At 46.8% G+C, this 14,562-nt stretch overlaps 1 protein-coding gene across 2 annotated transcripts in view; it reads left to right on the top strand.

Moving 5' to 3' along the window:
* The first annotated feature begins 438 nt into the window (after window positions 1–438).
* PARP1 (poly(ADP-ribose) polymerase 1) overlaps window positions 439–14,562 on the top strand; it is a 41,453-nt gene continuing 27,329 nt past the window's right edge. Inside the window, exons 1-3 of one of the 2 annotated variants that reach the window (XM_005216796.5) lie at window positions 439–729; window positions 6,127–6,292; window positions 13,206–13,321. In XM_005216796.5, the coding sequence (XP_005216853.1) occupies window positions 610–729; window positions 6,127–6,292; window positions 13,206–13,321 (402 nt within the window). In that variant the 5' untranslated portion in view covers window positions 439–609. 2 annotated transcript variants of the gene reach the window in all.

Genomic DNA, 14,562 nt, shown 5'->3' with positions numbered 1-14,562 from the left:
CTATTGCTGAGACTCCCGAAATTTGTATCCATGCATTAAAATCCATATGAAGGCGATGCTAGACTTCAGTTAGTATTCGGTCCCAATGGTCCGCAGACTGCAGTCAAGCCCAGGGGAAGGCCTGCCCAGGTCCTCTGGCTGCCAAAGGACTTTCCCCAGCTAGTCCAGCCCCTTCCAGATCTGGCTGGAATCAGCTGTGAAAACACTTAAGCCTTCCTGGGGACAAACAGTTAAAGGGGACACATGGTGAAAGGACTGGCACCCCGTCCTTCCCAGGGCTGCAGGCAAGGGTCTGCCGGGCCTCTGCCTCCAGCATCCCGGAGGGAGGTCGCGCAGCCGCAGGCGCCGGGGAACTACCGCCCCCACCCCCGGCCGGCAGGGGGCGCGCGCGCCGGCGGCCCCGCCCCTGCGCACGGGCGCCGGGGCGTGCCCGCCGCCAGGCATCAGCAATCTATCGGGAGCGGCGGGTGGCCTACGCGGCGTGTTCGGAGGCGGCGGCGGTTCTAGGCGCCTGGCCGCCGGGTAGCGGATCGGTGGTTGAGACGGCAGTAGCAGCAGCGGGTCTCCAGGTCGCGGCGTCGGGCTTCCGGAGCTGTGAGCGGTAGAAGGATGGCGGAGTCTTCAGACAAGCTCTACCGGGTCGAGTACGCCAAGAGCGGGCGCGCGTCTTGCAAGAAATGCAAAGAGAGCATCCCCAAGGACTCGATCCGGATGGCCTTCATGGTGCAGGTGCGGGCGGATGGGGCGCTTTGTGCGCGGCCGGGCCTTCGCGCGTCCGAGGAGGGTGGGGGGAGGGCCGGCCCGGAGCCGTGGGCCTGGCCGACCGCTCCCAGCCAGCGCGGGGCCTGCGGGCACAGCTGCTATCGCGGGACAAGCCCGCCGGGTGGACCCTTCTTCCGTCAGGTTTTGCTGATCTTGCAGGAAAAGCCCGGGAAATACGGTCTGGAGCCGGTGGGGCCTTTTACTTTGTGAAAATTGGGAGCCGCTTCTGTCCTTAATTCTGGGTTTATTTTATTGCCATACGTTTCGGGAAGGAAACTGACTCGTGGTTTTTTGAGGCTAGTCTGTCTGGTTTTGACCTACCTTGTTTTGGAAGATATTTGTCCTACATTGACGGTGGCGACTGGCAAGTGACGATTTGGATTTTTTTTAATCTATTTTTGGCTATCATTTCAACACCCGCTCACTCTTTTTTTTTAATTAATTATGCAAAACTATGCAAGTCGATGTCATTTCAGTACAGTGCGTTCACTTTTGGCTTACGTTATGGTTTAACATTTCCCCCCAAACTTTCCAAGTTCACAGAACGTCGTCTTTGTAGCTATCCTGTTTGAGTAAGAGTGGTTCGTAGTGATTCTCATCTGGGCTTGTTAATAGAGTCAAGATTCCCTCCGGTGGTCCCTAAGGCTTCGGAGCAGGCCAGGAGAGTTGTTGAAGTGAGGTGGTGTGTCTGAAGACCCCTCCCAGGGCAGAGAGATTCCTGCCACTTTCAGCTTCCAAAAAGCTCCCGTCTGTCTGTGTAATTCTAGTTCCCACCTGCCCTGTCCTCCCCACCCCAAGGTAAAGCTTTTGTCCAAGCTTAGTGCTCATGGTCAAGATAGCTTGATTTCCCTCCACCGGTGAGGCAGTAGGTATTTTAGGAATGACTAGGTGGTATTGCTGCATTTGCGGTAGTTAGGTGGTGTAGGGGAATGGGTACCAGTGTGTACTAAGGCTATCTCATTTCATAATATTGTTACCAAGTCCCAGCTCAATTTGCTTACTGCCCGACAGGCTAATTGAAGCAAGGAATACTAACTTCATTATTTGGAAAGTCAACTGACCGAGAAAATGGCAGACTGTTGTCTTAAAGTCAGTTGTCTTGTTGGGATCTGGATGCCAGCTTCTTTTATAGGACACAGAGGGGAAGGAGTTGAGAAAGTAAAGATCATTTTCTTGCAAATCTCTCCTGAAATGGCCAACCTTAGGGAGGGGAAAGAAACTGAAGTTGCTTAGTCGTGTTCAACTCTGCAACCCCATGGACTGTAGCCTGCTGGGCTCCTCCGTCCATGTGATTTTCCAGGCAAGAATACTGGAGTGGGTTGCCATTTCCTTCTCCAGGGGGTCTTCCCGACCCAGGGATCCAACCCGGGTCCCTGGCACTGCAGGCAGATTCTTTACCATCTGAGCCACCAGGGGAGCCCTTAGAGAGGGGATGTATGTGTTAATCCCTGTAGGCAGAGGGGCAGGGTGCCCGGAAGCAGATTATTATATATGATTATAGTAACGAACAATGAAAAATGAAGGTTAAAGTCCAATAAACAGATCCTGATCCATCTGGGAGTTAGAATTAGCAACAGTATGTCACTTCTCAGGTGGCACTAGTGGTAAAGAACCTGTCTGCCAATGCAGGAGACCTGAGAGATGCAGGTTTAATCCCTGGGTCTGGAAGATCCCCTGAAGAAGGAAATGGGAACCCACTGCAGTATTCTTGCCCGGGAAATTACATGGACAGAGGAGCCTGACAGGCTCCAACAATATGACAGGGGTTGGCATTGTCATCTTAGTATCATTCTCAGGGCCACCTAGCTCACTACTGAACATTTATCACTTAGTAAACACTCACTGAGCACCAGTTAGATTCTAGGCATGGTGTTAAGTACCAGGGGCACAAGGACAGACTCCATTTCCGGGAGCTCCCAATTTGGTTAAAGGGGTGATGACTGGTAAACATTGCTGTGCTGGGGTGAGTGCCACCTGATGGGTGCCCTTGGCATGGTGGGTGCCAAATTGGAGCTCACCACAGAAGTGGCAGAAAGTTGAGGATGGAGGAGTAGACAAGGCCTCCTGTTTGAGGAGCCTTATCTCCCCCAGAGCGTCTTTTCATTTCATCCTAACGTTTGGGTGGCTTGCTGATCTCGTGAAGTCCCCATTAATACAGGGGCTCTTAACCTGGAGTCTGTGGGATGGCATGTAGAACTCAAGAGGTCCATGAGTTTCAATGAGAAAAGATTGCTGTCTTCCCTGGACTTCGGTTACAATTCATTACTTTCTACAGTTATGAATGTAAGCCCCAAAGCAAAGGCACAGTGACAGTAACTGCAGTTTCTGTCATCAGCAGTAGTTATTTTCATATCATTTACAGATGTTGGGGATTTTTAAAAATAATCATTTATACTCGTCTCAGCAAGATTGTGGGCTTCCCTGGTGGCTCAGACGGTAAAGAATCCACCTGCAGTGCAGGAAACCTGGATTCGATCCGTGGGTTGGGAAGATCCCCTGGAGGAGGGCATGGCAACCCATTCCAGTATTCTTGCCTGGAGAATCCTCATGGACAGAGGAGCCTGGCAGCCTACAGTCTGTTGGGTCACAGAGTCGGACATGACTGAACAACTAAGCGTGGCATAACATGGCAACAAGATTACAGTAGTTGTTAGCAATAAGATTATAGTAGTAATTAAAGCGGTACTGTATCTTGTTATTTAATGCTTTAAAGTTTGTGGTGAAGGACAGGGAAGCCTGGTATGCTACAGTCCATGGGGTTGCAAAGAGTTGGACTGAGCGACTTGTAGATTACTGTATCCCAGTAAACTTTTTAAATGTTTTCATAATTATTTCAATACCATTGATTTCCTTTGTGAATTTACGTATTTTATTGTGCATTTTAAAATGTTAGTCTGAGAAAGGGACATCCATAGGCTTCACTGGACAGTCAGAGAGGACCCTGTTCTACTGGGACATGGGTGAGGAGTGAAGAGGCTGGTTGGCTCTAGTCCAGAGGGTTCCACTGAGTAAACACTTCTAAACTAAACAAAGTGTAACATTCTGGGCTCTCCTGTTTACTTTTAGTGAAGGAATTAAAATTAAGTGTGATTTTTTTTCTCTAATGGTAATTGAGGGTGGAGTTTTAACACAAATGTTTGTAGGTCCTGTAGGCTGAGCTGGTGAAGGCCAGAAAAAAGAAGCCTTTCTTCCCCCACCCCCACCCCCTTTGGATTTAAATACCTTCTTTTACATTTGTGTGGGAGGATTGTTTGCGGAGGAGTATCCAATACCTGATACTTTAGCTGGCAGGCCCTGGGGCAGCCTGGAGGGGAATGAACCGGACCTTGCTGTTCTTGGGAGGGCCTGCAGGAAACCCTGCTGACTTTCTTCCTGGTAACAGTGGTTCTGCACTCTCTGGGGTAGCCTGGCCCTGGTGTGGCCTCTTTTTTATAGCCCATTTCTCAGGAAGCAGCCTGAGGTGGCTGGGTAAGGACCCTGGTGCGTGGTGGGCCCTCATGTTTGCTGAGTCTACAGCCAAGGATTCTGCTCCTTACAGCAGCCGGGCGGCTGCCTGGTGAGGCAGTAGTCTTGTGACCTTGGTCTGGTTACTTTCTTGCCATCTCATCCTCAGTCCTGAGTTCTTAAGTATAAAGCTTTGTGTTGATCAAGGGTTCTTTCCTCTGGAGGGAGACCAGCGGCCTCAGCAGTCCCAGAGTTTGTGCCATGAGTATATCCTGGTGGAGACTTGTTATGTTTGGCACTGTGCCGGTGGCTGGGGACACAGCACTCAGGCCAAAGTTAAAGGAGCAAGTGTGGGGGCCTCAGAGAGCCAGGAAGAAATTGTGGCCGTAGGTTCCGGGGTGGGGGGGCGGTGGGCAGAGCCATGAGTTAGGGCCCTCCCTCTGCACTTAGAGGAGGCTTAAAGAGGGGTTCCAGGGCATGCAGAGCCAAGTCAAGGCCACTGCAGATGCTGTAACAAGACGTCCGGTTGCTTAAGGATATGCTGGCTGCCTTGGTGAACGTTTGAGAGCCAGGACACGAGTCTGTTCTCTGAAATGCCATTTGTTGACTGGGTGTGGATGGGGAGGGCTGTCTTGGAGTGAGCATCTTTCCCACAGCAGGAGTTCCTCCATCCTTCCTTTCTTCCTCTTCCCTCCAGACCTGGGGCACCCCGCAAACGTTCTGAGTGCCTGCCGTGACTGTGCTGGCAAGACAGGCGTTGCATGGCGCCTCTCTGGCAGCTCCTGACCCGATGCAGGGCACAGACCTTGATCAAATAATAGCCCAAATGGATCTTAACTCTGGGGAGCTATGGGAAGGGGCATCTGTCATGGGACCTGAGGAAGTGCTGTTGGCTCTGGTTAGAGCTGGGAAGCCCAGAGGACAGCCATTGCTGCTGTAAACCCAAGCTGCGCAACCCTGAGTCCTGTGCCCCAGCCATTATCCCTGTATTTTATTCAGTGCTGTCTATAAAACCCAGAGAGAGGCTGCTCACCTAGTAGGAGAGGGCCAGTTGGGAGAGCTCATCCCTGCTTTTCCCGAGCACTTTCTGTGTCCGCATAACTCCATCCTAAACGTTTTGCTTGGTGTTTATTTTTAATGCTGTTTTATGCCATCTGCTTGACATTTAGATTTATGTCCTATCAAAGCAGATGTTTGGGGTAGTCAGTCAGAAGAACCGTTTGTGTATTTTTAAGTACCTCTTCCTGCCAAGAGACGTAGAGCAGCGTAGTGGAAAGAACGGGGGCTGAATCACCTGCTGCATGTCTGACCGCACCCCCATGAGACTGTGAAATGAGGGTGCTGGTTCCTCAGACAGCTGTGGGGTGTCCCATGGTGGGTGGTGGGCAGCAGGGTCACTCCAGCTCCTGGGGGTGGGGCGCCCCTCAGCCGGTCCCTTTGAGTCTCCCTCATGAAAGTCCTTCATTCCGTGCACATCTGCGTGGCTGCTGCCAGCATGACACTTCTCTGACACATCTGCTCAGCCTGGCGCTTATCAGGGACTCATTCCCCATTGTCCTAGGTGCACAGAGCCCTGGGGGTCGTGCAGGCCCTGGTGGTGGCGGGGCCTCTTCCGCTTGGGGGGGCCCAGGATGCAGGACTGGCATCTCCTGTGCCTTCACCGAGTTCTGAGCTGAGTTTGCGACTGAAACGCAGTGGCAAGTTTGGTATCTGCGCTCAGGGCTGAACTCTAAGCTGAAGTGCCGGTCAGCCCCACGGGATGGCCTGGTGCCTGTCCCATGGCAGGCAAGGCAGCTTCCTCAGCTGAGGGGTGGGTGCCGTCCTCTGTTGACAGATAAGCAAGGGGGTTTGGGATGTCTGGTGCTGAGGGCCGCACCTGAGGCTCACGGCTCTTTTCCGCTTCTGATTCCGCCCTTCTAGTCGCCCATGTTCGATGGGAAAATCCCGCACTGGTACCACCTCTCCTGCTTCTGGAAGGTCGGCTTCTCCATCTGGCACCCTGATGTCGAGGTGGAGGGGTTCTCTGAGCTCCGCTGGGATGACCAGCAGACGATCAAGAAGATGGCCGAGACTGGCGGAGCGACAGGTGTGTGCGCAGTGGGGAGGCGCGGGGGTCGCCCCAACCCTGGAGCTTCCTGGGTAGGGGCCCGCTCTGTGAGAGCAAAGAGTAGGTCCTTCAGCTCACTCTCCCGTTACTCCAGCAGCATTCAGTGACCCAGACTTGTCCTTTTGGGTGCGGGATATGTTCCTTCTAGATGCTTGAAATGTAGCCTTTAAATTTGCTGTGGTTGTTATCTTACTAGACCCTCTTTTAGAGTAGTTTCAGGTTCACAGCACAATTAAGCAAAAAGTATGGGAAGTGGAGAGTTTCCACAGAGGTGTGACCTCTTCCACCATCAACTTGCCCCAGCAGCTGAAGTTACATTGACACATCGGTTCAGCCAAAGTCCAGAGTTTATATTAGCCATCAGTCGTGGTGGTGTACATCTTTCCTGTAAGGGTTTGAGCAAATGTATAATGACAAATATCCATCATCATAATGTCATACAGAGTATTTCCATTACTCTGTAAAATTCCTCTGCATTCTACCTGTTCGTCGCTCTGTCTCCCAACCCCTGGCAACCACTGATGTTTTTCCTATCTCCATAGTTTCATCTGTTCTAGAATATTGTGTCATTAGACTCACACAGTATGTAACCTTTTCACATTGGCTTATCTCACTGGGTAATACACACGTAAGGCTCCTGCATATCTTGTCACAGGTGGATAACGTTTCTTGGGGGCACCGAATATTCCACTGTCTGGAAGCACCAGTTTATCCATTCACCTAGTGAAGGACACCTCAAGTGCAGCCCGTTCTAGCAATTATGAATAAAACTATGTCCCCGTGCAGGGTTTTGTGTGGACATAAGTTTTTTAGTCATTTGGATAAATACTAAATACCAAGGCACACAGTTGCTGGATTGTATGGTAAGAGTATCTTTAGATAGCAAGCTGTCTTGCTTGACCATTACATTCCTACCAGTAATGAATCAGAGTTCCTATTACTCCACGTCCTTACCAATGTTTGTTACCAGTGTTTTGGATTCTGGCAAACTAATAGATTTGTAGTGGTATCTTATTTTAATTTGCAATTCCCTAGTACCATATGGGCAAAGCTAACACAATTCTGCTAAGAGAACGCACTGGTCATAGCAGACACTCTTTTTCAACAGTATAAGAGACACTTTACACCTGGATAACACCAAATGGTCAACACTGAAATCAGATTGATTACATTTTTGTGGCCAAAGTTGGAGAAGCTGTATACGTCAGCAAAAACGAGACCTGGAGCTGACTGTGGCTCAGATCATCAGCTCCTTACAGCACAATTCATGTTTAAATTAAAGAAAGTGAGAAAAACCACTAGGCCAGTCCATTGCGATCTAAATCAGATCCCCTGTGATTATATAGTGAAAGTGATGAATAGATTCAAGGGATTAGATCTAGTATACAGAGTGGCTGAAGAACTGTGGACAGAGGTTCGTAATATTGTACAGGAGGCAGCAAACAAAACCATCCCAAAGAAAAAGAAATGCAAGAAGGCACAGTGGTTGTCTGAGGAGGCTTTACAAATAGCTGAGGCAGGAAAAGAAGCAAAAAGCAAGGGAGAAGGGGAAAGGTTACCCAACAGAATGTAGAGTTCAGGAGAATAGCAGGGAGAGATAAGAAGGCCTTCTTCAGTGAACAATGCAAAGAAATAGAAGAAAACAACAGAAGGGGAAAGACTAGAGAGCCCCTCAAGAAAATTGGAAATAGCAATGGAACATTTCATCCAAAGATGGACACAATAATGGACAGAAACGTTAAGATCTGATAGAAGCACAAGAGATCAAGAAGAGATGGCAAGAATATACAGAACTGGACAAAAAAGATCTTAATGACCTGGATAGCCACAATAGTGTGGTCACTCACCCAGAGCTGGACATTCTGGAGTGTAAAGTCAAGTGGGCCTTAGGAATCACTGCTGCCAGTAAAGCTAGTGGAGGTGATGGAATTCCAGCAGAGTTATTTAAAATCCTAAATGATGCTATTAAAGTGCTGCAGCCAACATGTCAGCAAATCTGGAAAAGCCAGCAGTGACCGCAGGACTGAAAGAGGTCAGGCTTCACCCCAGTTCCCAAGGAGGGCAGTACTAAAGAGTGTTGACACTACGGGGCAGTGGCGCTCATCTCCCGTGCTAGTAAGGTTGCGCTCAAAATCCTGCAGCCTTCCACAGTACGTGAACCGAGAACTTCCAGATGTTCAACTGGGGTTTAGAAAAGGCAGAGGAAGCAGAGGTTAAATTGCCAACACTCATGGATCATAGAGAAAGCAAGGGAATTCCAGAAAAACATCTACCTCTGTTTCACTGGCTATGCTAAAGCCTTTGACTTTGTGGTTCATAACTGTGGAAAACTCTTAAAGAGATAGAAATACCAGACCATCTTACCTGTCTCCTGAGAAACCTCTATGCAGGTCAAGAAGCAACAGTTAGAACCTTATATGGAACAACTGACTGGTTCAAAATTGAGAAAGCAGTATGACAAGGCTGGTTATTGTCACCCTGTTTGTTTAACTTATATGCAGAACACATCATGCAAAATGCCAAGGTGGATGAGTTATAAGCGGGAATCAAGATTGCTAAGAGAAATATCAACAACCTCAAATATGTAAATGATACCACTTTAATGGCAGAAAGCAAAGAGAAACTTAGCCTTTTGAGGGTGAAAGAGCAGAGTGAAAAAGCTGGCTTAAAACTCAACATTTAAAAAACCAAGATCATGGCATCCGGTCCCAGCACTTCATGGCAAATAGAAGGGGATGAGGTGGAAGCAGTGACAGATTTCCTCTTCTTGGGCTCCAGAATCACCGTGCACGGTGACTGCAGCCATGAAATTAGAAGACGATTGCTTCTTGAAGACAGGAAGGTTACGACAAACCTAGACAGTGTATTAAAAAGCAAGGACATCGCTTTGCCAACAGAAGTTTGTATAGTTAAGGCTGTAGTCTTTTTCTAGTAGCCACGTATGGATGTAAGAGTTGGGCCACAAAGAAAGCAGTGCCGAAGAACTGATGCTTTCAAGCTGGTGCTAGAGAATACTCTTGAGAGTCCCTTGGACAACAGGAAGATCAAACCATTCAATCCTACAGGAAATCAACCATGAATACTCATTGGAAGGACTGATGCTGAAGCTGAAGCTCCAGTACTTTGGCTACCTGATCCGAAGAGCCGACTCATTGGAAAAATCCCTGATGCTGGGAAAAATGGAAGGCAGCAGGAGACGAGGGCAACAGCAGATAAGATGGTTGGATGGCATCACCAATTCAATGGACATGAACTTGGAAAAACTCCAGGAGATGGTGAGGGACAGGGAGGCCTGCCATGCTGCAGCCCATGGGATCACAGAGAATCAGAAACAACTTGACAACTGAATAGCAAGAAGTACCATATGATTTTGAGCATCTTTTCACGTCATTTTATTGAGTTCATCGTATAGTTTGGACAGCAGTCCTTTATCAGATATGCCTTTTGCAAGTATTTTCTCTCAGTCTGTGGCTTATATCTTTTATTCTCTTGGTGCTATCTTTCACAGAGTAGACATTTTTTATTTTAATAAAGTCTGACTTATAAATTATTTCTTTTATGTACTGGGTCTGGTACCATCTATAAAAAGTTATCACCAGGGGCTTCCCTGGCAGTACAGTGGTTGAGACTGCGCCTCCAATGCAGGGGGCACAGGTTCAATCCCTGGTCGAGGAAATAAGATCCCACATGCTGTAAGGCACAGCCAAAAAACTTTAAGAATAATAATAATCGATAAGTAAATAAAAAGTTACCACCATACCCAGATGGTGCTAGTGGTAAAGAACTCACCTGCCAATGCAGGAGACTTAAGAAACACAGGTTCAGTCCCTGGGTTGGGAAGATCCCCTGGAGGAGGAAATGGCAACCCACTCCAGTATTCTTGCCTGGAGAATCCCATGGACAGAGGAGCCTGGCAGTCTCCTGGCAGTCCATAAGGTCACACAGAGTCAGCCATGACTGAAGCAACTTAGCACCATACCCAAGGTCATCTAGATTTTCTCCCATGTTATTTTCTAGAAGTTTTATAGTTTTATGTTTAATCAATACGTTTAAGTCTGTGATCCATTTTGAGTTACTATTTGCCACAGATGTAATCTGTCTAGATTAAATTTTTTTGCACATTTATGTCTTATTGTCCCAGCACCACTTGTTGAAAAAGCTGTCTGTTCTCCACTGAGTTGACTTTGCTCCTTTATCAAACATCAAGTGACTGTGTCTGTGTGGGTATACTTCTGGACTGTGTTCTGGCTTATTTATCAGTTTCGCCAGCATCACATTGATTTGATTATATAGCTTTACAGTGAGTCTTATTGTCAGGCAGTGTCAGTTCCCTGACTTTGTTCCTCTTCAATATTGCGTTGGCTGTTCTGGGTCTCCTGCCTCTCCGTATAAGCTGTGGTCAGTTGGTCAGTATCCACAAACTCAACTTGCTGAGATGCCTTTAAATTTCAAATGGTCGATTTTATTTTTTAATCATCCTTTGAAGGCTATCTCCCGAGACTCTATTCTCATTTCTCTGCCTTCTTGTGAACTGACCCAGTTTAACCTATGATTGTGACTCCAGGCTGTTTTGGAGAACAAGAAGTTTTAAATTGTCCCAGATCCTGTAATTCAGAAAGAACTATCATTAATATTGCAGGGTGTCTTATTAGAAAATGTTTTTCTATTCAGACATTGATGCTTGTGTATTTGTGGGTTTTTACTCCTGCAGAAAAAGGTTTCTACCTTAAGTATAATACTTTTTTTTTAATGTTCAGTCACCTTTTCTTTGTGATAAAATATACATAACACAGTGCTTACCACTCTGAGTGTACATTTCAGTGGTGTTAAGTGCAATTCACACTGCTATGCAGCCACACCATCATCCTTCAAAACTTTTTCATCTTCCTAAAGTATTACTTCATAGCCATGAAACATGAACTCTTTTCTCCTCCCCCTACTCTCTGACAACCACTGTTTCTGTCTCTGTGAGCTTGATTACTTCTAGGTACCTCATACACGTGGAATGACACAGTATTTATCCTTTTGGGTTTGGCCTATACTGTATTTGTCCATCTGTGTCTGACTTATTTTACTTCGCATGTCTTCAGGGTTCATTCATGTGGCGTCTGTCAGAATTTCCTTCCTTTTAAAGGCTGGGTAAGAATTCTGTGATATGGCTATCCCACATTTCATTTATCTGTTCATTCTTTGGTGGACATTTGAGTTGTTTCTGCCTTTTGGTCATTGGTGAATATTGGTGTGCATTTATCTGATGCAGACCCTGTTTTCTGTTCTCTTATGTATATACTCATAAGTGGAGTTATGAGTGGAATTATCATAGTGGAATTTTCATATCAATACTCTACATTCAATTTTTTTGTGTAAACTGTAGTACTGTTTGCCACAGCAGCTGTGGGTTTCTGATTTTTCCACATCCTTATCAACACTTTTGTTTTCTGGATTTTTTGGTTTTACAGGAGTTTTTAAAATATCCTTAATGTTTTGAAGTGATATTTCATAATCTTGATTTGTATTTCCCTGTGGTCTACACATTGCATTTTATAGTTTAATATTTACTCTTCTCACATTAAAAGTTACAGATTTCCATCATTATTGTTCAAGATAACATTGTACTCATTTATTCAGATCTTGCTAAATTTTGTGCATCATTTAAGTATTTGGCATATATTACAGTAATTTGACTGAGTCCTTGTCATATTGCTTTATCAGTTTTTCCAGTTGAGCTGAGACACCTGAAGGTTAGTTGAGTGGCCCAAGGTTAGCATGGTGGTGAATGTCCGTGGCGAGATTCAAGTCCACACTCTCTTACTTTTGAAACTAGGCTGTAAACCATTTAGTTCTGTTACAAACAGAACTGTCACAAATTTCTCATAGATCCTGGGCATCTATCCAGTTATTTCTTTAATTCTAAGAGGAGGAAATATTTCTAAAAGAGATGAACTGTTTCACGGTGTGTGTGCCAGCCTGCCTTTTAGAAGAATTGTATCAGTTCTACCTGTACCAGCAATGTGTGATGTACCCATTTCTCCACTTCCACACCATCCATCCCTAAGTACTTTTCATTTCGCTGGACATGTGTTTCATCATAATGAAGCTTCATCTTTGAGTCAGTGTTCTTGTTGTAATATCTGTTTTCTCACAATACCTGTTCTTAGTATTTTGAAATTTTTCATCCAGAATTTTTAAAATAATACACAGTTATATGCACAGACTTTACACATACAGTTCAGTGAATTTTGGCAAGTGTATGCATGCATCTAACATTTAACCCATCAATAAGTAGCCCCAGAAGGGTCCGTTGGGTCCTTTCTGAGTCATCTTTCCTCTCAGCAAGGTAACCATTGTTCTGATTTCTGTCCCTTTGGATTACTTTTGTGTGATTTAGCATTTGGGAGAGAAAGCAATAGTATCTTTTTCTCTTGTAAACTGCTTTTGCTCAGCATGTCTGTCAGATTCATCCAGGTTGTCTTATGTGTCATCAATTCTTCTTTTTTTAATTACTGAAGAGTAGTCTCTTGACTGTATCTCAGTTTGTTTGTTCATTCTCCTGTTGATCTACTGTCATACGTCGTAGTAAGCACTTACTAAGTTCTTTCCAAAGTGAGGAAGGGGGCTGCAGAGGAGGAGCCAGCATGGGAGTGGTAAGACCACCACCAGCTAACATTGTGCTGTTTCCAGGAGCCTGAGAAAATTTTTAATTTCATTGCCAGAGAAGAAATTGTTACCCAACCACAGTAGTTAGAAACGAATGTAGAAGAGATGGACCAGCTGCAGTTGCCCAAAACACAAGGTGTCCTGGTAGAGGAATCTCAAGAGGTAGAGGAGGACAGGGCTCTTTGGAACTACACTGAGGCTGTTGAACTGAGCATGGCTGTGTTAGATGTTTCAGGCAAAGGCCAAGATGGAGTTGGCAGCAAGACCGAGAAGACGCTGATTGACTTCGGGGCAGGGTACGCCAAGTCCAACAGAAGCACGTGCAAGAGCTGCATGGAGAAGATAGACAAGGTGAGAGCTTGGGGCTTGGTCTGTCTGCCTTTCTGGATTTCTTGCACTGGATGTCATTGGATAGCTCAAAAGAAAAAGAAAATAGGGCTTTAGGTGCTGGGTAAAACTAAAGTGAATCATCTTAGTAGAGACAGGAGATAACCGTGACTTTTCTTGTGGACACATCTAGCCCTGATCATTCACAGTGCTGTCCTTGTGTGTCACTGAACCTGCTCTTAGGAAACGTGGGAGAGTTTGGAAAACATGCACACAGTGGGTCTCTTCTGGCTCCCCCAAAGGGCTGCAGGAAGCTGTTGGTTGTGTTTTATGGTAGACTCAGTTTAAGGAGTGCATTTGCTCCCTAGTGTCAGCCTCCAGGCTTTCTTCCGCTTAGTCAGGAACTCCGTCCACCCTCCTTCCTTTCCAGCTCTCACCCCTGTAGAATGACAGCTGGTTGGGTGGAGTGACGGCCGTCTGAGTAGCTCAGACGCAGATCGAGGGGTTGGCCTGTGCCCTTTAGCCTCGTTACCAGAGATCCTCTCATCTTAGGCAAACATTCTGGTTGATTAATTTAAGGCATTGATGAGAAGTTTCTACCTCCTCAGTATTGTACAGGAAATTGAGGAGAGTCAGTGAGTGTTCAGAAAGGAAAAACATGGAGTTGCTATATCTTCTCCAGCTGCCTTCTACCACAGGAATTTGAGGCACAAGTTGAAAGTTTCAAAGGGAGTGCCCAAGGCCGCGTGTCATGGAGCATGGCCGGGCCTGAGGTGGAGTTGTGTCAGTGCCACTTGGTCCGAGTTTCCCCGTCTGGGGCTCACAGGCCTGGAACTCACTAGGGATGTCAGACCTGGGCAGGATGGCAGGACTGGATGCTAGCTTACGGGTTTGCTACCGCATTTTAGGGAGCCTTCATCCGTGTAAAGAGACTGAGGAGGCTGGGTAGGAAGTTGCAGAAGATCCCTGCTAGGATTGAGGCCTGCTCTGTGTCCCTTGGGGGCTTCCCTGGTGGCTCAGATGGTACAGAATCTGCCTGAAATACAGGAGACCCAGGTTCAATCCCTGGGTCAGGAAGATGCCCTGGAGGAGAAAACAGACAACCTGCTCCAGTATTCTTGCCTGGAGAATTCCTTGGGCAGAGGATCCTAACGGGCTACAGTCAATGGGATTGCACAGTCAAATACGACTGAGCGACTAATACTTCTCCTTCTGGCTCCCATGAGCCTGCAGTCTAGCGTCCCAGCCATTGTTCTTACCTCTGC

This window comes from Bos taurus, chromosome 16, assembly GCF_002263795.3.
Source record: "Bos taurus isolate L1 Dominette 01449 registration number 42190680 breed Hereford chromosome 16, ARS-UCD2.0, whole genome shotgun sequence".
Classification (NCBI taxonomy): Eukaryota; Metazoa; Chordata; class Mammalia; order Artiodactyla; family Bovidae; genus Bos; species Bos taurus.
This window is presented reverse-complemented; position numbering and strand designations above follow the sequence as displayed.